Source organism: Etheostoma cragini, chromosome 3 (genome assembly GCF_013103735.1).
Source record: "Etheostoma cragini isolate CJK2018 chromosome 3, CSU_Ecrag_1.0, whole genome shotgun sequence".
NCBI lineage: Eukaryota > Metazoa > Chordata > Actinopteri > Perciformes > Percidae > Etheostoma > Etheostoma cragini.
In genome coordinates, this window is record NC_048409.1 from 5,175,525 (window position 1) to 5,203,037 (window position 27,513).

General features: G+C 39.0%; 1 protein-coding gene and 1 long non-coding RNA gene across 2 annotated transcripts in view; one reads left to right on the top strand and one right to left on the bottom strand.

The window, feature by feature from the left end:
• Positions 1-203: 203 nt before the first annotated feature.
• Positions 204-13,850, top strand: LOC117942001. Its single transcript, XR_004656036.1, has 3 exons — positions 204-213; positions 13,441-13,446; positions 13,677-13,850. It is a non-coding gene; the product is annotated as an uncharacterized LOC117942001 (long non-coding RNA).
• Positions 5,985-27,513, bottom strand: part of b3glcta (beta 3-glucosyltransferase a) — a 69,456-nt gene continuing 47,927 nt past the window's right edge. The window contains exons 9-15 of the mRNA XM_034867278.1: positions 26,887-27,018; positions 23,313-23,382; positions 19,394-19,507; positions 9,109-9,208; positions 8,568-8,687; positions 7,540-7,684; positions 5,985-6,403 (exon numbers count right to left, since the gene is read on the bottom strand). Coding sequence (XP_034723169.1) covers positions 6,236-6,403; positions 7,540-7,684; positions 8,568-8,687; positions 9,109-9,208; positions 19,394-19,507; positions 23,313-23,382; positions 26,887-27,018 — 849 coding nt within the window. The 3' untranslated portion in view covers positions 5,985-6,235. The remainder of the gene's footprint in view (positions 6,404-7,539; positions 7,685-8,567; positions 8,688-9,108; positions 9,209-19,393; positions 19,508-23,312; positions 23,383-26,886; positions 27,019-27,513) is intronic.

Genomic DNA, 27,513 nt, shown 5'->3' on the forward strand with positions numbered 1-27,513 from the left:
CTTTTTTTACACATAAAGTGCAGTTTACTTGTCATAAAGAGTACCAAGGGGGACCATTCAACCATCAATATACAGCTGTTGAAGGGAACCAACAAATATGTATTTTTTTGGTGTACAAGGACATGGGAACATGTAAAAAGTAACTGTAACATTCAAGTCATAAAACAAGATAAGATGAGGGTGCCAACATCTGACTGTAAATGCAGTATTATAGTGATTTACTGTATGGTGAGGTTTTTTGGGTGTTGAGTGAGTATTTCATCTTATTTTTAGTGTTCTGGTATATTGTTAAATCCATAGAAAGTTGATCACACAAGGTATTACATCTACTGTGAGTGTATATATCCGCATCTCTCTCCATCAGGCAGGTGATACAGTGCCCCATGCTGCAGCCTGAACAGACACAAGCAGTCTGTTGTTCCCCTGCCAATAAAACGGATTAAATCAGAATGATGGTCTGGATAACACACACTGCCTCTAATGCCCATTCTATCCTTTCCTTAGGTCCTATTATGTATTTGTGGTTGCAGTATTTGGGATTTTTTACCATGGTGTATGTCATTAATTTTGTACGCTATATTTTGTGTGCGTTTTGTGTGTGTGTCCTTGCTGCCGTGACTTTCGTGTTCAAGATAAATTTCCCTGCAAGGACAGTCACGTTTATTTAATCCAATCTTCTTTTGGAATAAGCAGCTGATGGAGGGTAAGTGTTTAGAAATATCTTCATAGCTATCGTAGCCTGACACCATGACAGCACACTATTTATTTTACTATTGAAGTCGCTACAAAACTAATCTTGTGTAACCAGCGGTTCGAGCTGGTAGTGTTTTGACTTTCAACACTTGTCCTTGGCGTGCTTTAACTGCAACCTGCCCATTTACCGGAACATCTGCACACGTTTAACACCTTCTGTAATATCCACTCTCCCTCTTTAAAGAGACCCCTCTCAAGCTCAGTTTTGTAATTTGACATTGAGTTTATTCAGCGAGGCTAATTTGTGCAGGCACAATTATATTACCCTTACAAGACACTGCTGAATTATACATATACATCGACAGCCTAGCCAACATTCATTATCATGATTTTATTATTCCAAATAGACAAGCGAAGATGTGACTCTGGCTGAGGAACACCTTTTGAATGCTTAATGTTGAAAATCAGTACTTCATATGTTTGGAAAGTATCATGGAGATTTCCCATTGATATTAGACAGTTACACATTGGACTCATCAAACATCCCGGCTCATTTCTGTCTTGCATGACAGAGAGGTGGGAGTGTAGTTGCCAGGGGTCTTAAATTTAGGAGAAAATATTAGTTTTGAATGAATTAGTTTTCACACTCTACTTGACCCCTAAAGTGAAAACATGTAAAAAAAGCAACAAAAAAACTAGAGTTACTGCCTCGCGGATGTATACCTCTGCCAACTAGTCAAGTTGCAGTTCAGATTCATGTCTCTCTAGACTCATATAATACATCGTAATAAAGTAAAGACTTTGAAGCAGGTGTATTTTAGGTGTATTGTTTGATGAATTGCAGATGCTTCCTACACATCTACACCCGGCCAGCACAGATCATCCATACAATCGCCAGGGTGGGCACCCATGGTTAGTGTCACCACAACAGTATCCCGACCAAATGTCTTCACTTCTCTTTCTGAGTTATGGCGTTGAACAATGGCAAGAAAAGCGTTTTTTTCTGTGAACATTATGTTGTCACAGTGAAGTTGACTTTTGGGTTATAAATTGTCATCACGTCAGTTATGGGCCAAAACGTATTTATGGCCAAAAGTTATGGACAAGATGCCTTTTGTGAGGTCACAGTGGCCTTTCTCGACATTCAGGGATACCTAACATGTACAAATAATAAAAAGATACAAACACAACATAGACAAAGCAGATATACAAAGCAATAAACAACAACAAACACTTTACTTACTTAGATATCTACACAAAAGTGACATGACGCTGTCATGAACGTGTCATAAACATTGTAAACAAGTCATAAATGTTTATGACATAACTCTTTTTTTAGTATGTGTCATTCAGTTTTGTCATGACAAGTTATGGTTAGGGTTATGGGTCATATGCTTATGACAGTGTCATGTCACTGTTATGTAGATACCTTCAAGTGTTACCCAACAAACAAATACTATAAAAATTACAGTATGCCGGTTTGAATATGGTAGGTTTTTAGAAGGGATTTGAGTCTGGGGAGAAAGACAGTGTCATGATGGCTTGTGGGAGTGAGTTAACCTTTGATCACCAAAAATTGAATGAGTTTATCCATGAGTCCAAGTGGACATTGGAAGAATTTCCCTTCAGGCGTTCCTGAGATATCGCGTTCCTGAGAATGGGAGGGACATGAGGTCACAGTGGCCAACAACAGCCGGCCCTACAGTCAGAGCCACTAGCATGGCTAAAATGCTACAGAAATGTGATATATTACAGCACTCACAGGGCTGCATGTTTACCTAATGATACAACTTACTGTAATTAGGAGAATGAAGTTTCCGTGGCTCATGATTGACTTTGCTAAAGAGATCCTGCGGTCACTGTTGGGGTGGAAAACCGATTGGCAACAAGTGAGATCACTGAGTGATGATAAAAGGTTCAGCTGAGCCAACTGTGACAGAGATTTGAGAAGGCACTGACTCTTCTCATCTGCCCCACTTTGGAGGCCCTGCTGGTCACAGGGAATCCTCCGAGGAAAACGCACTCATGTTCCAACGGTTCCCGCTGAAAAATCTAAATCTTTCAACTGCTCTCCAGCCAGGACTCTCTACGGCTTTTTTCAAATGTCACTTTATGAATATTAATCCAGCCATTTGAACCAAAACCTTTAGTCACAAAGATGAAAGCAGACATTGAAACATGATGAGAACCTGAACTTTCTGAACAGTTCATTTGTAATGAAGCTAACGGCTTCAAAGACAGGACTAAAGGTAGGTGAAGAGGGATTGTCTAATACAGTAGGTACCAACTCCTTAATGCTGTTCCCAATTTAATCCACAGCAATACTAAAGGGCGACTTTGCCTAAATTACAAAACATGCATCCCACAGTTTTGAAGGTGACTATTGCTTTGGTAGAAAGCATCAAAAGGCAGATAACTAAACACCTGGACAAACAAAACTGTGTGCATTAAAACCTAGAAGTAACCAAGTGGATATTTTTTGCAATTTCAGTGAATCCAGCCTTTAAAATTGAGATCAAAGGATGAATATTGCAAAGTAAAGCCTCACAGACCCATTAGAGACTTTGCCTCTGGTCCAGTATCAAACCCATTCTTTTCTTTTGATCATTTCCTTATTATGAGCAAATAACAAAAAAATACATCCCCGACTGGATGAAAATTGTGAATTCTGATAATACCAAAGAGAACAAAAGACAAAAAACATGTTTGCAAAAACTGTTCACGGAGCAATATTGTGGCACAAATGACTGGAATGAGGCATCTGTGGTGGGTTTTTTGAATGCTTTTTGATGCTAAGTCCCTTCAGTGTCTAAAGTGATGATCAAAGCCACGTTCCGAGCTGCACAGCAGATGATTTGAGCAGGGTTAGGACGTCACTCTGTAGACCGTAGTGCTCTGACTTTGGAGGACACTCAAGTCATGTCTTTTTGTCAAACATTGGATTTTCTCTACGTTCAAAGTAACACATCTTTTAAGACGAGATTTCGTCAGGCCTCGAAAAAATAAAATATAAATTAAGAATTTAGTATTTCCGCTTCAGAGTTTTATATCTGAGTGTGGAGATGCCTTGAAACATTTAGACCATTCTGTAGGGCAATAAAATCTACAAAGAATATGACCCTACAGTTATTTCCAAAATTCCAAAAACACGTGTTTCTTTTAAAGGTGCCCTGCCAAACAAAACTGTTACTTACATTTTTTTTAAATATGTCAGGTCTATATGCGTTTGTGTTATGTCGTGAATGTGAAAATGAACTGCTACCTCCTCTGTTAGCGCTAGCCACTGAAAAGAAATAAGAGAAGAAATCAGGCCAATCACAACAGCTGGTGAGTCTGACGTCATTACTATTCATTAGCCCAGTTGCGCTGGGTAAAGGATGCTGATAGCCAGGCTCTCATTGGCTAGCTGTTAGCCAATCAGAGTCAAGCAGCTTAGCTCAATGAATATGAAGGAGAACTGGCACAAATCGAGTCCTCCTGCGGGCTTTCTTTACCACGCTACAATGGCTTGAAACAAGGTAACCAATTTACAGAGTCCATGGTAAACTTCAGTCATTACCACAAAGGAATTAAATACACGTGGCAGGGCACTCTTAATGTCTGTTCAATATTCTTCTGAGGGGGAGAAGTGCATAACCTCAGTATTTCTAAAAACTCATGGTCTTCATCGAAAAGGGAATAGAGAATGTCTTTCGGAGGAAATGCTGTGCTTCACTAATTTTTCTGTTTTGAAAAAGGATTAAAGCATAAAATTCAACCGGCAGACAAAGTCGAACCCGAACGGAATGTTGTTGCTGACACGCTAGAAATAATGGAGGAGCAAGCATTTTGTGAGGACCTACTTAGAATTAGAAAGAGGATCTCCCTCGGTAAAAGTACTGTCTTCCCACCACTCATCACTTTACGAGTGGGTGAGTCCCACAAGGAATTTAATTTGTTTCCTGCAAAAAGGATACAATTCACAGGTGTGTGAGGAGATGTCGGCTTGACTTATTGCATTGCTTCAAAAGCCTGAGGCTAATAGACTTTTCATGAACTCAAGCCAGCCCACTGCTATTAGGACAGTGTAAATTTAGCACCACGGTAGTGACAGAGTCTATGAGCAGAGGAACATCTTCTGGATTACAGTGTGTCTTCCACAGAGCGACAGTAATGACTTTTCCCACATTAACATTTCAAATTTTCATCAGTTCAGTGTAATTAGTATCCAGCATTTCCTAATCCTCACATTCTCTTTTGCGACTGTGAGGCAGCTTCTATTTCCAGTGTTTTTTACTGAGAATGAAGCCTTACAGCCCCAAATTAATTTTTTGTTTGGCAAACAGCCAGGAGAAAGGTTTAATCCGTCAACAGTGACTCAAGGTCTTTGAAAGACCTTTAATAATGGTCAGCAAGTCATTGGGTATGCCAATGAATTATCGGAGACAGTTCATTTAGTGGGGAAAAAAATGAAAATGAAAAAATGCGTAATGATGTTGATCAAACTCATTTCTACCTCGTACCTCAGTTCATCAGCTAATGTTTGGAATTTAAATTATGTCCATGAAATTATGCTCCTTTTTTTCTTCCTGTGACTGAGGTCAAAGAGAGCGTTGAGAAACAGATGGTCTTAGCCAAAAGTCTAATGAGGTTGTTTAGGTGAGTAGAAAGTAAAAGTAAGACGTTTATCTACCTGAGAAGCTGTTATAGTCTCCATGTTGGGTACATTTCGGAAGTAATTACAAACTTTCAGCATACTTTAGAGAGCTTTAAAACCATTTAGCTGCACCACACAGTCTGCGTTTCACCATCTTAGTCTCAGCCTCAATTAACCTTTAACAGCTTCATCACTCATATTCTACTGCTTAAAGGTCTCATGACATGGTGCTCTTGGGATGCTTTTATATAGACCTTGCACCTGGTCCTCTAATACTGTATCTGAAGTCTCTTTTTTATAGGCCTTAGTGGTCCTTTAATACTGTATCTTACGGTGGGGGGTGTGTGGTATGTGACTTTGACCAACTTTGCTCATTTGAAGACCATGATGTCTCTCTCTCAGTGGTGAGTGGGCCAAATTCTCTGGGCGGGCAATGCAGAGAAAGGGGAGGTAACCTTGCCCCTTATGACCTCATAGGGGGTAAAGATTCCGATTCAGAAAGGGACATTTTCATGCCATGGGACTTTTAATACTAAAGTCTGCAAGAGGTCTTCAAAGAAATAGATAAGCAAATGTAAAATTTTTAGACTTTTATGTCAAAATGGAGCACAGCATTAGCCATAGCATTGTACACAATATCTCCCCGAGAAGATCTTCCTTTGTAAGATTCAGATTTTTCACATGATATAAATATACACATGCATTATCCATATTTCCCAAATATCAGTAACCTCAGTTACTCATCCATGAAGACACTCACAGATCAAGTCAGGACACTCGCATGGCCCCTTTAATAACAGCTCAACATCAACAATACAAAAACATTTACATCTGTGAAGGACAATGTTCCATGACTTCAAAACACACACACACACACACACACACACACACACACACACAAAATTATTATAGCTCCGTCTTAGCGCTCTTATTAAGTCCATCTGAAGCGTCTGCCCTCAAGTCATCCTTAAGCCATTTGTTGAAAACAGCAATGGGGTCGATGTTCCAGTGTTTATGGAAAGAGATGGGCACCTGGTGCGCTAAGAAGTCTCTGGAATAGTCCTCTGGGCGCGCCTGAAAGGTAAGATTAAGTATAGTAATTTATATTTGGAAGCGGCCACGAGAGACTCGGTGCAAGTGCTGTACACAGAGCAAGAGTGAAGGCATGAACGTGGAAGTTTATGTTGAAACAGATGCTGCATACCGAAAAACTAAGCAATGGAGCAGTTGATTTTATTCAAATTGTTTCTCTGAGATCCTACACTCACGGTGCACTCACACAGCTGATTTCACTTATTAACAGACTTATTAGAGTCATTGATAATGTTATTAGCAACACCTGTGCTTTTCCTACTATAACAAGTCCATATGTCTGCTGGTATTAGACAAATGTCTATCATGCAGGGTGACTAAACACATATTTTATTGATATTGTACAATAATGGCATTGCACAATCACAATGTTCCTAACCTTCACAAAACCACATCTGCAACCATCTTAAGTTGTCCAATGATGTGAACAGTAGTGAGTCATACCTGTGGGTATCTTTCCCATCCATCCCAAACAACGAGAATGTGCCATGATGCAGGATTAACATCATGTCAGCAGAATGGCAAGAATGAGAAACCTCATATAACTGCCAGAATTGCAGTCATTTTTCTTCTCTATGCCAAATAGGCGATATCGCGGCTGTGAGAGATTCCTGATATCTCCGATTTAGAATTACAAGAGCAGAGATTTAAGATGACTTAAACATAAGCGGAGGTGTAATCAGCCAGCAAAACTGAAAGCACCCGTGAGGGCGTGCGGGGCCTCTGAATATCAGATACGGGCCGCTTGTGCTGTCGACTACCAATAAGATGAGATAAGAAGTCTCTATCTGTTCTCTGGATGATGAGTCTGCAAAACCGCTGATGAAATATGACTTTTATTGTTTAAAGGTGCCCCGTATCGCACTGCAAAACCTCCCCTAAGACTGAACACTGCTGACGAGATTTAAAGGGATGACTTTTCCCCCAGCCAATAATAATTAAATTCTAAATTAAATTATTTCCAGTATACTTTGGCAAGAAAATACATGGATGGTATTTAATTCCAAAATGGGTAACCACTTCAGTCTCAGCACCATACAGTAGGCAACCCCCCCCCCCACACACACATACACACAGAGACACACTCAAAGGATGTATTGTAAGACTGTTAATACAACCTGATGGAAGAGTGGACTGTGCGTGACAGGAAGTCCGAGGGCATTGAGGCACATTCCCAGCACCATGTCATCCGGCGCATCATTGCTGTAGCACTTGCAGCCGCTGTTAAGGAGTTGGACCACAGCCTCCCTGCTGAACACCATACTGCAGCACCACACAGGCGGACATCAGACATGTCAAAAGAGATACGCAACACAGCCGATTTAGCTGCGCTGTAAGTGATCGGTTTAGAAGCAATTGTTCAAATATGACCAGACAATAATAAGTATGTCTTTCAGCTGTCATCTTAGCTCATTTCATTCAACCAGTGAGAGGGCGACAGAGTCGTGAGTGAAACTGAAAATCAAGCTGAGAGGGAGATGTGGTTTTCTGTGAATCGGCCCTGGGCAGCAACGATGTGGCATCTCTTTGAAAAGAGACGCAATTACACATGAAAAAACAAACAAATCTTGGCTTGTCCAAAAAAAAAGGAGAAAAAAAAAAGAAATCGCTCATTGGCACTCAAAACAGTTATTAGAAGATATCACTTTGAGAAATCTGTCAGTTGCAGTGCTGTAAAGTGTCACAGCAAGTGATGTGTCCCCAAATAGAGTTTCTCACACAGCTCAAGATTCTATTGTACAGCTTTCCTCCAGCACTGAGAGCTGACAGAGCATGTGTGCTTATTGCCTAAATTTTCTCGAATATAATAAGAAATGATGGCTCTTTTGTGCAATAGGTTTTCTAGCAGTGACTAACAGTTTGCATGATGTAGTGTGAAGCATCGACTCCCTGTCTTGTCAACCGATGACCATCTTTTTACGGTATTTTGTGGTTAGTCCATATTTTTTATTGAGTATCTTTAATGTAACAGTGTGTGGACCTGCAAATCAAAATTTCCCTCAAGGGAGCAAAGTAATTTTAAAGTGAATTGAAGTGGTTTATCTGTAAATTACAGATTACAGGTCTTCCATTACATATTTATAGTCCCTGTGCTTGCCTATATCTTTCATCATTATTCCCCGAGCATCTGAGGAGTAAAACTCACCCTCCACCCCCCGTGATGTAGCTGTAGCCGCCTTGGCTCAGGCCGTAGCCGTACCTCTCCCCGAGACTCACTGGTTCAGAGGGGTTGTAACAGCTCAGCAAGACCTGCAGTCTGGAGAGGCTACAGGAAGCACAGATCAAGCTCATCATCATGTAACACACATCCCTTTTTGCAAACACACATATGAAACTGTCCGTTAAGAAGCTGTGATATAACTGCTCTCCCTCAGGCACTATTACACAGCCAGAGGCTTCCACACAGAGAGGCAACCTGATGGATATAAAGTGAAGCCAGCTGGACTTCAATTTATGTAGTGAGCTTTTTAGATGTTCAGCAGGATGGTTTTATCTCTGGAACCCATTTCCGCATAATGACTTAATTCTCTTTCACTGTGGAAACCTTTTCATGGCTGAGACTGAATCTGTCACATAATGCGTGAATAAATGTCACTCTTTGAGAGAAATGAAAGCATGGCATTTAAAAAATAAGATACTGTGAAACACTATGTTGAAAAACCCATTTCCAAATCATGAAAATATACCTAATGAGTGTGTCATCGTCCACAACAAGGAGCCACTTGGTGTTTGGGACAGAGCTGCTTAGAAATCGTTGAAGGATTGCAAATGTTTTCCCGCAGTGGCCTGCAAACAGAGGCATGGTATCAATGCACTGGCCTGTACGACTTAATCACATATTGACCAGGTGCTGTATTCTGGTTCCCAAAGATAAATGACCTTGTTAGAAAAATGCACTTAATCCGGCATTTACATGCACACACACGGCTGCATACACACAAACACACACAGGACAACAGCTCTGCCATAAAAAGGAAAAAATTGAAGTCATAAATGACGCTAAAGCTAAAGGATTTGAAAGGTGTCAACATGTTACCTTGGATAAGACATTACTGTAACTGGTTTATTTACACAATATCAAAAAAATAATTGCAACAAACACTTTCCTTCTCTTGATAGTAGCCTTTGAGGAGGCAATACAAATGAGTAGGACTACTGTGCTCTAACCTAGCTTCTTGAGCGCATAGTTCCCGTCCACGGAAGATAAACTCGCCGTTTTTCGGAAGTGCTGACTTCTCTCATAAATTGTAAGCATTAAACCGTCATAAACATGCTCATGCCATACATCATTTGAAAGCTTAAAGTATCCTGATTCCATCGAGCCCACACACGAAGCAATAAGGTGACTCACAACGGTTATAATCATGTTCTGAAGTAAAGAAACACAGAAAGATTTGAGTCTAATCGAGTGTGTGTTTCCTACCTGTCTCCTCGTGTCTTTAATCACAGCGTTGAAAGATCGCCAAAAAACTTAGTTTTCTACATCGAAAACACCCTAAGGTATTAGAATATCCAAGTCTTGTAATCCATAATTATCTGGTCCCTTCACAATATTGTAGTTTCAGCCCAAGTTTTGACATAGAGAAATCTAGATAGTGCATCATTTCTTGGTTTCTATTGTGTGTATCTTTTTCCGTGGGCGGGCTACAGCAAAACCAAAGACAGCGTTACATTCTCTGGCTTGTGCAGTTTGCAATGAACGTTGTTCCCAGCCAATAGCATCAGTGTATCTCAAGATGTTGCCGTTTTTACAACCCAATTGCTACGGGAAATGACAACAACAACCTTCGAGGTAGCAAGCTACACGCTGAAAATAGCAGGTTTTAAGGGAAATTTGGACAGTGCAACAAGGCAAACCTGCTTGGTTCTTTCTAAGAATCATTTTCAAACATTTACAAAGAACGTTATTCACTATCTATCTGGGACCTTTTGGGACTAAGTTCCTTCCTGAGATGATTTTGCAGAGCCTCTGTTGCATCCGGAGCTAAGTGTTTTTTCCATCTTATCCTGGAATGTATCTGTGGTGTAGTCAGACCTTAACCCACAGCGCTGTAAGGCTAGATCTGGCAATGTGAGACTAAGCCTAACCTAACAAGGGTGCAGAACATTTGCAACTTATATTTAAGCATTAAACTGATAACAAGTAGCAGTTTTGCATTGAGCACAAGGACACCTCAAAAGCAGATGTGGCTGTAGGCGGACACATCAGTGCAGTGATAAAAACCAGTGTCAGACATTCAAGGGGCAAAATTACTCCGGCACCTTTTTAAGACTCCTATTATACAACATAAAGGAAATCTTTTCAATGTGAGGATGTGTCCTCTGTATAACTTTGCGAGCACAAGGAAAGCTGTTGTCTATATTCTGGCATCTAAAAAAAAAAATAATAAGGTATGATGGGCCAGGAAGATCAAACTTTCCTACGCTGGCATGTTTGACATGACTCTCAGATGGAACAAAATATTCCGCCAACTCGTAAAAACAAAAACAGTGATGTGGTGGTACACAAGTGGTAGAGAAACCCAAAAAAAAGATATACTCCAAAGAAGTATATCCAAATATCTGCAAACCATCAGGGCTGAGAACTGAGACATGGAAATCCCTGGTGGCAAGCATTGCAAAGAATACTGAGGCCCTACTGTTTTATTTATAAAGGCACCCAAGGTGTTCTTCCCCTAGTATCTGAATATAGAATAAGAAAGGACACCTTGAACTGCTGACAGCAACACAATCCAAAAACACACTTTTAGAGGCAGATCTTCAGACAAGCCTAGCAATCTCATTTCTGGTTTGTGGAGGTTAGTGAGGGATGTTCAGGGGCATGGGAAGATGCAGTAAGTTCCATGGACATGTCTCATGCAGCCTCTATCAGTATTTAAATGTCAGCACCAAAATGAGACTACACCTGAGAATGATCCTACACAAAGTGTCTCAGAAGTGTCTATCGCCTGGTATTAGCTATCCCTTTGTGTGTGTGTGTGTGTGTGTGTGTATGTTTTTGGTAAGCATACCACACTTGACCCTGAAAGATTGAAGTATTTACCTGATAAAGTTCTCATGCCATTTTCCCATTGCAAGGTCTTGCATCACCCTCTCCTTTCCTTTATCTTGACTATGACACATTTGTAACCTCAAACTGTTGAGTTTCTTTCCATTTTCAAAATATATATCCAGCAGGGCTTTTGTGTTTATACAAGACTTCATTGTTCTTTGTGACTACAGATTTCATTCTCTCCTTAGATATTTTGTGGTTTAGACTTATATTTGAGTATTTTATTTGAGTTAAGGTCAAGTAAAAGTACATTTCTGTTGGAATAAGTTTTTAAGCAGGTTTTGCTGTTATTTGTAGTTAAGGTAATAGTGTTAATGTTAGTCTCCCTGTGTGTCAAAATTGGTCTGATCAGCCAATACATGAGTCAATTTTCTTTCTTTGGTAGTAGGTCAGTTGTATTTTTGGGTCTCTTATGTTCAGAGCTTGAGTTAATGTCTGTTTGTTTGACCGGTTATATGGACCCAAAGCTTTATCTTAATTTTGTTGCAACAATTTTTGGGAAATAAAACCCCTTACTTTTAAACTTTTCTTGTTACTCCTCTTGCTTAATTGCTTCGTCCCTCACGTATGGTAGCAGTGTTGGGATAAGCCAGTTGAGGGGGAACAAGTAATTTTTTTCAATTGTTCCACTATTTTGGTTTTTCCCCCTTTTTTTAAGCATGTGAAGACAGTGAGGATGTAATGGAAGGTGAAGCACTAAATGGAGCACCAAGCGCTGAGGATGAAGATGGCAGAGAGTCAACGCTGAGTGACCTGAGTGGGATTAGGCGGTCATTTATGGATCAACAGGAGGTCCGAGAAGCAAAATCGAGAGAGGAAGCCAACAGTCAGGAGTGCCAGTTCAAAGAACTACAGCAGCAGTATCACCTTCCGCAGCAGGAGGTAGAGGTTTGCACACCTCCAGTACCAGAGCCTGCTTCCACAGTGCCAGATCCCTCTGGGGACTATGATTTGAATGTGTATGATCCAAAGGCCCAAACCTCACCCTGTACAAAGTCAATCTACCCCACTATGCCTTCAGCAAGTCAGTCTTGATCCTTTCATGAGCCTACACTTGAAAAATTCACAGAAAATGATGATGTTGAACATTTTCTAATTACCTTTGAGAGAATTGCAGTAGAATGTCCGTGCCAAAAGACATTAATGAAAAGTCCCTCCAAAGCTCCACTTCAACCTCTCCGTTATAAGTATCCCCTTTGAGCGTCTTGGGATGGATATTGTTGGTCCAGTGGAGAAAAGCAAACCGCTTCATGTTGGTAGTAACCTCGGTGCAATTTTTCTCAAGAGTTGGTTTCCCTTGTTCAATTTTAACAGACCAAGGCAATAATTTCATGTCTAAATGTCTCGGCATAAAGACTGTGCACACTACGCCCTACCACCCTCAAACAGATGGGCTGACAGAGCGGTTCAATCAGACCCTCAAGCAAATACTCCATAAATTTGTCAAAGACTGGATCTGACTGGGATCACTGACTTCCCTACCTTTTGTTTGCATACAGTGAGGTACCACAGGTTTTTCCCCCTTTTGAACTACTCTATGGTCATAAGGTGAGGGGTCCTCTAGCCTTATTAAGGGACACTTGGGTAGGAGATCAGGGGAAGGAAGGGACTATTACGGTAATCTACTATGTTGTCCATATGAGAGAGAAACAGCAGCAAATTTGGGAACTAGCCCAGACACACATGCCGGAGGCCCAAAAGCACCAAAAGACTTAGTATGACAAGTGAGCATGTTCAGAGAGGCCTTCAACCGGGCAAGGAAGTCTTGGTTATGGGGCCTTTTGAGGTGAAGAAAAAGTTGGGGCCCATCACCTATCAGGTCTCCCTCCAGGGCATCAGTGTTCTTGCCGCGTGCTTCATGTGAACCTCCTCAAGGATGAGATGGGCTTGAGAGCTCCCAACCAGGTTCAGCTGACAGGTGAGGAGGTGGCCGCTTTCAAGGGCATTCAAAAAATCTTTGAGTAAGAGCCCCGTTTTACATAGTCCAAACTTTGAGAAACTGTTCATAGTAAAGTCTCTGAGAGGGATGTGGGGGTGGTGCTTCTACAGGGACCCAAGGAGGAGCAACATTCCTGTGTGATGCAGTTATATGATGGGGTCATATCTCCTTGGATAATATAGGGTTTAGATTTATATTTGAGTATTTTTGTGGAGTTAAGGTGAAGTACAAGTACATTTCTTTTGGAATAAGTTGTAAGGTAGGTTTGTTTCTTTGATAGTAGGTCAGTTGTATTTTTGAGTCTCTTATGTTCAGAGCTTTAGTTACCGTCTGTTTATTTGACCTCTTGTACGGGCTCAAAACTTAACTTCATTTTGTTGTAATGATTTTTGGGAAATAAAACCCCTTACTTTTGAACTTTCTTGTGACTCCTCTTGCATAACCCTTGTATTGTCTTTACTTTTGGGACTTTCTCGTATCTCCTGGTCAAATTGACCTGTGACCTATATGGGGTTTTATAAGCAATTCTATTTACAAACATTGTCTTTATCTCAATTTCAAACAATTGAGATAACATACAGTATATGTTAAGAGAATGCAATCAGTTTCTACTAGAACACGATTGAGAATGGTACAAGTAAATTTTTTGTCATCAGGTTATAATTCATGTTGAAAATCCACTATATGATCATTCTTCTCTTGTGAAAAACATAAGTGGTGGTTATATCCAGCATGTTTTTTTGAATTGAGTCTGGAGTACATGTTTTCACAGAAAATAAGGCAAGGCCATTAATTTTCAGGTAGAAAAAATGTACTTGTACCATTTTTCTTCTTGTAAAAATTTGAAATGGGTCAATTTGATTCCATACAAGGGTTAACTGCTTGGTCCCTCACACCCAGATAGTTTTTAATGGAGTCAAAGCTTGTTTCTACAAACTACCAAGTGAATGTATTTCATGGTTAAAGTAGTCTGTAGGTCAGTTTTATTGATGTTTTCCTAATGCAGTATATCTATTTATCATCCGTGGCTACTTTATTAGTATCAGGATTTTTCCCCCCACATCTCATAACAAAATATATTGTTCTTGCTTTCATTTACAGAAAAAAAGGGCTTGAAATTCACTCACACACACACACACACACACACACACACACACACACACACACACACACACACACACACACACACACACAATGGTTTTAAGACTTGGCTCTCAAAACAAAGGCGAGTCAATGGAATCAATTAAGTCAGTAGAAGGTGAAAAAATAAATATTAATGGTGGTGGCTGCAATTGCTCACATATTGATGACTTGACTGTTGATGAAGTCCAAGACAGCTCTCAGCAAGCATAAGCATAAACCTCAAGGTTTTAGAAATGAAACAAACAGGTCAACAAAAACGAAATTATGTCCTGACTTTGACAGTTATCAAACCTGAATTTGAGTCCGATAACTGACTCAGTACCATGTGGGTATTTGGCACTGAGAGAAACATTAACTGACGTTTCATTCGACCTCAATCATATATCCTTTCAGTGCATACTTATCTGATTAATGCAATGGCTAGTGGCTTTACTATATACTTTTGTGACTGACTCCATTGCATAATTGTTTTTAAAGACACACTATTATGCACATTTTATTTTCTGTTGTCATGGTGTTTAATCAAGGGCCAATCATCTTTAAAGTATCACCTTTTCTAGACATCAGAGGCACACCACCGGTAAAAAAAGTTCCAATCTACTGTTTGATTGGCAGTATGCATAGTTACTTAACTGACAGTAGCTTCTGTATCTGGCAGCCTACCAAACTAGAGAAAATCCTGCTGCCTTGATGATGGACTGTGGATTGCTGCCAAAATTCCAACACTTGAATGTTGTCTCCCGGAAGAACAAAATACGGCATGCAGCGGAAGGCAAAATTAAAGAAAAAGAGACACTTTCTCCAATATGATCTATGAGAAAGACTTATCCAACACTGGCTTCAGAAAATACAAAAATAATTTATCGGTTGAGAGGAGCAGAGACAGGGCCCAAGACATCAAACTCACACAAACTTAACACCAGCAGCACCCCGGGCTAGCTAACATGTCAAGGTATGCAAATGAGCAGGTTTGAGACATCCACTCAGGGTCTTTTTCTCTCTTATGGCCTAACCAGCTGCCAGCCTGCCAGCTTCGCGGTATGTAAACTGTGAAAAAGAGCACACTTTGCCTTGACCAAAGTTTCTGTCTGCTAAGTGGAAACGACGACCATTTAACACATCTTTAGATTAGAATAGGTTTCCAGTTCATCCACCCAAAACTGCAACAATAAATAGATAAAGAAAAAATTGTCAAGCTAGCTATATGTGATATCATAGTAAACTTTATTTATTTTTGGGAGTTTTGGACTGTCTGTTGAGTAAAGTAAGCTATTTGAATAGACCTCCTTGGGCGTTGAGAAAATTACAACAGACATTTCTTTTAAATTAGATTTTGACATCTTTGACACCAAATTAGATTGAGAAAATAAAAAAGCAGATTTATTCATAATAAAAATGATTATTAAACGATAATATACATTGATCAATGATCTAATGCAACATACTTTAACAGCCCTGCAAAGCAACTTGTACAACATGGTTGAAATTATTTGTGATAATAATAATAATAATAATAATAATAATAATAATAATAATAATAATAATAATAATAATAACGTGTGGGAGTGCTGGACTTGGCATAATTTTTTCAATTATGGGGGAAAAAAATGTATGATTACGATTATTCAGGTAAATATTGAAAAAATGAAAATCTAACACGATTACTCAACATCTGAAAAGATGTTGCAATTATTGAACTTAAACAGTGGGAGAAGTTAAATAAATCAACAGTAAAAAAAAAAAAACACATACAACTGTGAAATTTGCCTTAATGCTTTTACTATTTAGAATACAAGAGGAAATAGTTGTTTACTTGCAAAACGTAATGAGCTAAATCACTGTTTTTCTCAATTATTATGTTTTTATAATCATTTGGAGCCAAAATCATAATCCCGATTACATTTTGTTTAGTTGCACAGCCCTAGCACCTTGTGAAGGCTTCAATGTGTTTTCTTTCATTGTCACAGGTGCATGTATGAGTTGCATTTTCTAGTTTTAAGATGTTATGTTATACTAAACTTACTTGACACAAATTGTTTATTTCTCATGTGGACAGGATGTTAGAAACAGCTTTTGGCATAATGCAATCTAGTAGATCGCCACCAATGGGATGGAAACCATGCAATCGTTGATATAATACACAGCAATCAGTGAGAGAAATAGAGAACAGGTAAACAAAAAAGCATTGTATCTATTTGAACCATTAACTCGAACTGTAAATTCAACAAGTCTTTTAAAACTACCACAGCTGCACAGTATACGCGCATTAATCACCAACAGTTAACCCGGAGCAGTCATTCACTGTATAATACAACCAGACATGTTTAACTAACAAATTTCAGAAATGTTATGTTCCTAAAATCAATGTTTTAAGCTCTACATTTTTTAAAGCAGGAGGGTTTCAGTCAAACGTGGCCTGATTCCAAACAATTAAACATTAGTGACGCATTATAAGCTGAAGAGGGATTATGCAGCCACCTTCCTTTTTACATATCAGACCTCCAACTTTACATTAGGTATGACATCACAAGATGTACTGCCGTTATGACTCTACATTTACAAGATGCATCAGTGACGTCAGGGTATACTGGTTGTTGCAATGATGTGTACACTACACACACATTTGCATTTACTGGTGGCATTTTACCAATATAGAGGGAAAATAACAATCAGCATGCTCTTTACTAGCCGCAGTGTCAAACTCCTTCATCGCTGCAGATTTTGGCTGAAGTCATGTGGTTCGCTGACAGAAATAACATTAAGGTGTTCTGTAAAGGTTTTGAAATCAGTTAGAAATCGGATTTGAGCAGCTGGAGTGCGACACATCCTTGGAAATCTGATCAAACCTTTTTGCAATCAGATTAAACGATCTTAAATGAGATCAGCAAAAATCTGTTTCCTTGTGGATATTTCCCATGACTATTTGATTTTTTAAAAATCATATCCAATGACCCCAGCGGGCATACATCACACCTGAATCAGAGAGCATTGACAGTTGGTGCGAGAAGATTTATCTGTAGCTGTGTCGGGAAGGCAAAGCAGCTGATAGTGGATTTGTTACAATGCAAGAAGCCACTGAGACCTGTCAATATCCACAACGAGGAGGTGGAGATGAGGCGGCCCTCAAGTACGGGGGATGTATATCAACAACAACAACAACCTGGACAGATACAGGAGAACAACTTCACAAGCGAAAGGCTTGAGTTTCATTCCTGGACAAGGCTCTGCTCTGTAACAGACTAGACTGCATGTTCCAGCAAGTAGCTGGTGGCAGTTTGCATCCTTCACTGATTCAATGCAAATAGATCCTTGTTAAAGAGCTGACCTGCCTGGAGATAGTCAGTGAAGAGAGGCTGCAGACTAAACCAGAATCTTTCAAACAACATCCCTCCCTTCTCATGCAGTGGGATGAAATGTACTGCAGCCGATGCATCATCCCATTAAAGTGCAACATGAGAGGTCTTAGGTGCCGTTTTGTGCCAACAGCCATCAGACTGGAAAATATTTCTCGCCCAAATGGCCTCTGGCTCAGGCAACCAGGAGGGTGCAGAAACAGAGAGCTACCACTGTCTTTAAAAAAACTACCCCGGGTACCTTTGAGCTGTGTGACACTATGTACATGTTCTCCTACTTGTTTCTGATTATCAAAGTTATGCATTTCTAGCATCCAGCATATTTCTTAAGGATTGGGTTGGATTAAAGCTTCTCCTGAGGGATCACCAAGCTGTCAGACAAGCTGGGGAATTTGTTTTCCGTCCAGAGAAACCTGGTCTGTTCCAGGCTCTCTCAGTCTGCCACACTTGGTGCACCCACAGTGGGAACCACCTTTGGGCTTTGTTACCAGGTACAGCCTCTCAATGCAGAGGGACAGTGGTCTCTCTCTTGAGCAAATGTAGGAATACTCTAATTGGCTTACTTTAGATAGTTAAATGAGAAGATATTTAACACTGTCTTACGTGTCCCTTACCTAGCTCTGTGCAAAAGGTAACAAAATTGGTCAGCCAGTGCCTCTAACACTTACTAATAAACATGGCAGATCTTGTTTGGTTGTTCTGTAGAGAAACATGTACAAATATTGTGGTTTAACATTTGGGTTATGTGCCAAACTTATTGGTGTCACCTCATGTTGCCTGGAAACAATTTGATGATGACCAGACTTCAGGAAGTCACTGCTCCTGCACATTACCCCCACACGCACCTGGTCTAAGGCACTTTATTACCTTTAGAAAAAGCTAGGCCAGCTGTTTTATCCCCTTACCAGTCATTATGCTAAGTCAAGCTAACCTGTGTTTTTACTGCAGTGCCATAATTTCCTATGGCACTCATCCTATGGCTCATTCCTATGCCACTCATCCTTAAAAGAACACTTGGAGCTGCTATAAGAGTTCATACAGATGGACCTGACAGTCAGTCTGGATCAAAAGGTCAAAGTATGCCAAAATTAAAACTAAACTACGAGTGATGAAATTGACTTATGTACTATACATATTATACTTATATTATTATTATATTAAACACGGACAGTCTGTGGATATCAACAGGGCATGTTGGCCAAGCTCCTGATGAGTAAATGTGCAGTTTATAGCTCTCAGTCAGCGAGGAGCGGCACACATTCAAGAACAAACAGAAAGCACTGACCCTTAAAATTACTCAGAGAAACAATATTAAAAAAAAAAATACGTGCAATTGTTTTAAAAGATATTAGCACCGTAATCTAAAAAATCCCAACACAATTTACTAGGATCTCAACTTAATTTTGACATTTAATTTCTCACGTAGCTATATTGGTTGTTGCAACTGAGCCTGAAAGACTTCAGCCTATAAAGTGTGCACTTACCTCTTTCAGTATTTGGAACTCCTAGATTAATGGTTGGTATTGAAGGATCAGCATGGTCGCTGTAGTACTCTAAAGAGAAGGCATCCTTTTCCCAAGTCTTCTTTATCACAGGAACTGGAGTAAAGGGGAAACAAATCAATAGTGTTTACTAGGTTTCAAAACATGCAGACCTCTGGTTCAGTGCAAAATGGACTTCCATGAGAAAATAATTATGTAATATTTTATTGCAATACATGGTTTCCCTCATGTCTGTTTTTGATACAACATTCTATTAAAGACGATTAAAGAGGTTTCTAAAAAAAAAGAAAATAAAGAAACAGAGTCAAGCTAGAAAATATATTGAAAATAAATACGAAAAAAAAGATTGAATGTTATGCTTCTTTGATCTTCCCACCCTGCTGAATGTTCAAGCTTTAAAATAAGCAGAAGTATCAAAACTAGTATAGTAGAATATAGTATAGTAGTATAGTAGTAGTATAGTAGAGATGATCTGTGGATTTTTGGTTTGTACATACTGTGTGTATATATACAGTACATACATTCTTGTATTCCCAAACGATTTGTATATGCGACTGGAAGATGTTTGCTAAATAAGTTTGTGGTGTCTTGTAATCCCATGTAGGATGGGCCAAATGTTTGGCAAGACACAGAAATAAAATTAAACTAACTAACTAAGTAGTATGTAAAAGCCTTAGATAAAGTTTGAAGTGTACAAACCTTTTTGTCATTTAGGAATTCCCGTTTGAATACATTTTAAAAACCTTAAAAAGGGAATTTCAATATTTTTTAACCTGGACCATCTTGTCTAATGTATTTCTGTCCATGTAACTAATGGGAACAGCAATTTTTGAAATTGGTCCAATTAGATGAGAGCCCTGCAGCCAGCTGCCGCGAACCAAGCTGAAATGTAATCCTGTGGGGCAAATACGCAACGTCAATAGCCGTCTGGTAAAAGTGCCGTGTTCCCACCAACAGGCTCAGATTATTATTATTAATAAGTGTCTGACTACATTATGAGAAGACAGAAGTGTGGATAGCTAGTGAGAGAACTGGAATCTGGGAAGTTTGTTGTTTTGGAGTACAGAAAGCGTAGCTTTGTGTTATGTAAAAGATTTTAAATTACGCATTGCGGAATTGTGCCAACAGCACAGCTTTCAAGTCTGAAGTTGAGGCTAGCTGTGCTAGCATACAGCTACAAATGCATCCCAACATTGGCCCATTCACTGCGTGTGTAAGTTACACATTAAAGCACCGCAGGATAACAGCCACTCCTTTCTTCAGTATGTAGTCAAACACTTATAATATCTGTGACAATCTGAGCCTGTCAGTGGCAAAAACAAGCACTTCTGGTTAACGGACATTAGCGGTCGTGGCTGTCAATGGGATTATATGGCAGCCCAGTTTCAGCTGGTGGCTGTGGGTCTCACTCAATACTGGACCATCACAACCTTTTACATCCTGTAAGACAACAAAAAACAAAAACACTACAGTTTCAGCGGTTCTTTGTTTTTTTTGTGTTTTTATGTTTTTGTGTAGATTTGATTGGGTTCTTACTGATGCAATCTGGAGGTTTTGTGCTAGGTTTTGTGGTTGTCAAAGCCAGAGTGTATGCGGGTTGGGAAAGACAGGATACCCAAAAAATCTGCAGCAGCAGCTCAAGGCTGTGTTCAACTCACATAAATCAACACAAGTGAAGCAGAGTGACATATATAGCACTGAATGAATGAACTAAAAAACAAAAAGCTGAATTGGCTGACTTCTGAAGGCTCTAAGAAACTGACAACTAAGCTGATGAAACAGACTCCAAATATCACACTGCTATTTTATATCCCCACATTGAAATTATTAACCAAAGTAAACTAAAGTGCATCATGCAGGTCAGATGTTGATTGCCTGCTGTTATGTAGTCGACAATCGGTTTGTCGAGGAGCAGTTTGAAAATAGACTGACAAGCACCTATATTACACATCTTAGAACAAAACACAATCTACACATGCACATTTGTAATAAATTAAAACTTTATATCAGACTTATACTGAATGGCAGGATATACTGAGATGTAAAAATGTCTAGGGAAATGACGGCCAAATTTTAGTAAAAATGCACCATATGTACAGTATATTAAGTAATAGTTACTGTAAGACTAAATTACTAAAGCACACTACACAACACTATCAATTATGCATGTCACAACCTTTACTGAATAATGCCGTACATCTGCTACTTAATGTAGCAGAGATAAAGCACTATTCAGCTTTATACATAACATATACTGTATGTTATATGCTATTTACTTTTTGTTTTATTTTATAATATATTCTGTCCCAAGAAGCAAGTCAATTTCTGTCTTTTGCTTTGGTTTCCTTCTTTATTGTTTTGTGAATATCTCCCCTCTCATATCTCAGCGGTCCCATCCTTTAAAGGCGGAAATGCCCCCAAAAAACAAACTCTCGAAAAAAGAAAGAAAAAAAAAAAGTGTCTTATGTGCAGACTGTTGTTGACAGAATAAAACCCAACAGAACAAATCAAAACCAAATCAAGGACTAGGAAGAATTTTTCACAATTTCCCTTTTTTGTGCATCAACTCTACACAGAGCCACACATAACGATGACCTGTGTTTCCTATTTCTTTTTGATGTTAGTTTGAGGTAGTTTTACAACTGTTGCAGTATGAAAGTATCAAAAGATCTAACTTAGTAATGAAGGTTATATTTTTCACGCTGTACCAGTAGAAGAACTTCTTTGAGCTACGATTTCCCAATGATTTTAATAGAAGATAAAAAATCACTCGTCCAGTGTTATACTCTGATTTCCAAATGGATGACTGCGCATTTTTCATGCCCGCATAATTGTTTTTGTACTGTATGTAATCACTACAGGTAAAGAAGGTAAAAAGCCTCAACACTTAGTGACATTGTAATTAAATACGAGGCTCTTTCATGTCTATTCTTTATTGATCTAAGCTAGCCTTTGATATATAAATCAAAAATACATTTTCCAGTCTACATTTAAAACTGATAATGGCAGCTTCCTGGAGAGAAATAGTAATTAAGGTAATTAGTGCAATCACTCTTGAGTGACAGTCTTTGAATGTAGTGTATAATATGTCTGATCCCTCTAAAATATATCGGCAATTTGATCAAATGACTGAACCCGCAACATTGTTATCAGGTCAAAAGAGAAGCAGATTTACTGTGGATAGCTTGACATCCGGCAGAGCATGCAAATACATGACTTACCATCAGTAAGTCACTTCTGAACATGTGCAGGATTGTCGCATGATCGTGCATCTCAAGCACCAAGGGGGGGTATGCAATTATATTTTTCTCAACCCCAATACTATCAAATCCTACAGAGCCCCGGAGGTGACATGGAGAAAAGAAAAAAAAAAAAAAAAAAAATGTACTGGGACAAATTTTTGCGTGATCTTGACTTTGCTTTGCAAGATTAAATTAAAAAAAATAATTAAATAAAATTAAAAATATATGTACTGGGACAACCACTTTGGCAAGATCTTGATTTTTTTTTTGCAAGATCTCCCGTTTTATTTGCAAGATCTTGACTTTGACATGGAGAAAAAAAATTTAAAAGAATGAAATTAAAATAAAAAAATATATACTGTTAAAAATGACTGACATGGAGGAAAAAAACAGAAAAAAACAACAACAACAAAAAAACATTTTGACTTTCAGTGGGCTACAATTTTTTCTTTCTCCTCCATGTCACTGTCGGGGCTCCACAAAATCCTTTCAGACGTAAAGTGACATAATTTAGTGAAAGATCTTTATTATAATAATGATGGAAAGCTCTCAGTCACACATGTCAAAGGTAAAACAAATCCATTAAACAGGACAAAAGGATGTGCCATTTAAAGAAAAGTACCTCTGGCAAATTCTCTAAGAGATCCAGTGTCACTTACCTCTTTCACTGTGAAACTTCCTACACGTTTTCACAGCTACAAATATATCTTCTTTATTCACAGGCTCCCCCTTTGATGAAAATAGGAGACAAGAATTAAAAAAGATGCTCATATGAACATACCACGTTCATCACATATGAGAGAGACAGGATCCATTTCATATGCAACCAAATGGTTGAAATTGAGTTTTCATTAAGTGTCTAAGTGGTCTGTTGAAGTTGTTATCGTTAAGTAAATTAATTAGATATTTCTGTAAATGGTCTGAGGTCATTTGGCCCTCTATTTGTCTTTGGCTCTCGCTAAAGACATACTGGCAGGCAGCTGATAACACTGCAGCATATTATGTAAAAGAAAAGTACGCTTGCAAAATGTAAAAGTGTTGGATTTAATAGACGAGCAACAAGTGAGACTGGGAATTAAATTAAAGAGTATAAAATAGAAAATGAAACTTCTCTGTGGATCTCGGAACCCTTTGTTACCACACATGCATTCCCAAATGAAAGAGGCTGGATTGTGTGTGTTTTTTTACTTTTTTCCAAGCTCAAAACGGGCACACAGAAAGATGCACTAAATCAACAAATGACAGAATGAATTAAAAATCTACAATACATTAAAAATGCCATTGGCTATAGGGCTGCATGATATGAGGAAAATATCTAATTGTGATTATCTTGGCTGATATTGCGTTTGCAATATGATTCACAATGTTGGAGGGAATGATCGTTTTTTAAATGATTTTTCTCATTTACATTGAAAATTAATAACATTGAAAATAATTAAAATGATTATAGTGTGATTTTTGTGAGGTTCTGTACCAAATAAAGTTTTTCTCTTTAGTCTGTAGGATTGATTTGTACGCCGGACATCTCTGCACCACAGTATTCAATTCAGAATTGTTTGACACATTTTTTGCCATTAACAAAAACCGTGCCCACTCGCAATTTGGATATTGCACTAGTTCATATTGTGATTTTGATACAACTGCGATTAATTATGCAGCCCTAATTGGTTGCTGCAAAAACCACACATTTGTAGACTGGATGAGATGTGCAGTAACAGTCTTGTGCCTTGATAAACCCCAAGGATCAAATGGTAACCAAAAGCTGGATATTTTAACAATATTGTACAAACAAGGGCTGAAGCGTATGATTGTTTTCATTATTTAATTTGTTAGTAAACAAGTGCTCACTTACACATGGAGCCATTAAAGAGAAGTTTTTTTTTTTTTTATAATCTATTAATCACTCCCTATTCACTACCAACTCCTGAGGGAAATATCAGGCTCTTTAGCTGCTAAAACGCTCTGCAACAGTACGTCCACCAGCAAGTCGCTAACTTTGTCTGTGTGCTGTCTGGTGCTGAGCATATAGTGTACAGTAGGTTTTTAGAGCTTTTAAGCTGCAAACAGCTGCCTGGTGCAGCTGAAAACAACAATATAGTGAGAGCAGTTAGAGTAAAGGGGGGTGGGACGGATAAACGGAGTTAATGGTTTCTTTTTGTCAGTTTTACTCAGTTTATCAAATTTAAACAGTCTTTTGCCTCTGAGTCTGCATGCAGACAGCGTCAACACCACAATAAGTTTATTGCCTAAAATAAAATGGGACATGCTTTGCTGCCGTGGCCACTTTATTGGTTGTCGTCTTTCATCCTTGAATCTGCCTCTTGAGGCTCTTGACTCTTTGTTGACACTGCAGCCAAGTGCTGCAGTGGCTCCCACTTGGCAATTTGTCTTCCAAGTGTGGCCGATTACGATATGTCCCCTCTTGTTTTGTCTGAATGGAAACTTCTCCCTGAATACTTATTAAAGCTGTAACCTTCATGTTTCTCCACTGGCTGGTCCAGTCCTGTTTCCTGTTTGGTCAAATAAATACCGTTTTATAGGATGGAGGATAGCGATTTCCATCGGAAGGTAAAAAATCTGACAATACAAACATATCAGTCTCTAGATATATATATATATATATATATATATATATATATATATATATATATATATATATATATATATATATATATATATATATATATATATATATATATATATATATATATATATATAGATACATATGCACATGCAGTATGAAATTTGAATCACGAATCACTCAGATTGTATTTCTTTCCGTCACAACTAAGAGGGGAAGGAGGAAAAAATAAAAAAAATAAAAAATTTGAATTGGGACACTTTCTGCTGCCAGTTCTGTCATCCCAAATTCAACTTATCTCAACTCCACTTTTAACAAAGCTACAGTCACGTACACATCCTTGCACACCCCCGCTTTTCCCAACAGTATTGATTGTTTTAGAGTGCCGTGGGGTGCCGGCTAAAGGATGGCTAACCCTTCGGATTGCCTCGCAAACCAAATGTTCTTTCAGCGTTCAGCTAGAGCAAACATCATAGCAACAACATGGTCGGAAAAAGAATACACAAAAACAGTAAAAAAATAAAAACTTTTAACAATAAACTCAAGTGCACCGGCAATCATGATTAAAGCTGACTGAAATGGTTCTTTCTACAGGACACTGAAAGTTGTGACCTGACTGACTTTGTGACCCACTCAGCCAAACCCACTCACTGGCTCCCACTTAGATACGACACAACATCAAGTATGGCCTCAAGATAGTTCCTGCAAGATTATTCTACTGCAAGAAACTGCCTGCCTCCTAGACATCAGTCCTAGACATACAACATATCCCTTTTCTGAATTATCTACTGAATAAACTACACATGAGGTAATTTACTAGCAATTATAATTTTGTAAAAAATCCTAAATAACACAATGAGAGATATTTGATGAATGGTTATATTTGCGGTATAATTTTGTTTCTTTTATATAACCCAACACTTGAACTACATATTTTTACTACAAAGAAACAGCATAGCCAGTTTATTCACAAGCAACAAATACCCCCTAAGACAATTCTTCTTTATTTTTAATTCATCACATAATATGTGCTCATGAAAAAAAAATTCTGAGGAGCATGTGTGACTGAGGGATAACAAAAGAGGATAAAGGAGAATGAGAAATTGAGAGCTGGTTAGTCACCGGCTGTGGACAACATGAATTTGCATATGAATTTCAATTCCCTAGGTCCAGATATGATTAAAGAAGAAAACAGATGAAGATTAGCCAAAAATATACAGATCAATATTGGCGATGGATAAACTTAAATTAAAAGAAAAGATGATGAAACTACAGATAATGAGAAGACGTAAAAGTATGTTGCTTGGAAACAAAGTATATGAGGGTTTCTTTGCGGATAATTAAATTAAATTTAGCAAGCCAAAAAAATGACTCGTTTCTTGTAAGGTCGCACAATATGCTACTGAATGGTGCATAAAGGCAAGGCGGTATATAACGTTCAAGGCCGCACTGCACCGTCCGTGAAATATTGGTGCTGCTTCGATGCGGCCGTGGGCACGAAGGCTGACACACAAGTAACGTACATCATCACAGAGCTGCCAACATCTCACAGCGAAGCGCCATCCGCTTTGTGTCGTTTAATTTATTTCCCCTTACCACTTCCTGTGAATTGAGGACAATCCAATCGATCTGCACACGGAGCAGATACTCACACACAGAGGAGGCTCGGTGCTCAGAGTGGTGGCACAGTGGCGGGTCTGAGGAGAGTCCTCCGGCTCTGTGCACAGCTCAGGAACAGGAGTGAGATGAGGACCGTTCCCATTGTCCCAGATATACAAGGCTACCTGTAATACCAATCAGAGTCAGAAAAAGGTTGCAAACATCACAAAACTACGTTTTTTTTAAGCTTAATTTACCTTAACTGAACAGCTTCGGAGCCATTGGAATGGTCATATGACTTTATTTCGAGTTGACTGGTGGTCGTCTTGATTCCCCCCTAACCCCTGTGAGCGGAAAAAACACCCTTGCAACTTTTGGCTGGCGCGTTGCCAGACTCAGTGTCAGGAAGTATAGCGGAATATCAGGTCTTGGGATATAACAAACTGGTTCATGGCACTGTACACATACGCCCACTCAGGAACCGACTAACAAGGTGGCAATGGAGTTTTTCACACTATTGTCATGGCTGAGCCGGCAAAAAAGAAGCAGAAAGCTAGGAAAGCATTGTTGGAGGAACAGATAAAGAGAAAAAAGCTGCCTGACCGAGGGAGGGGTCAGACACAAGTAACCATTGGAGATGCCAAATATCTATTCTGAAGCTGTAGGGGGGGGGGGGGGGG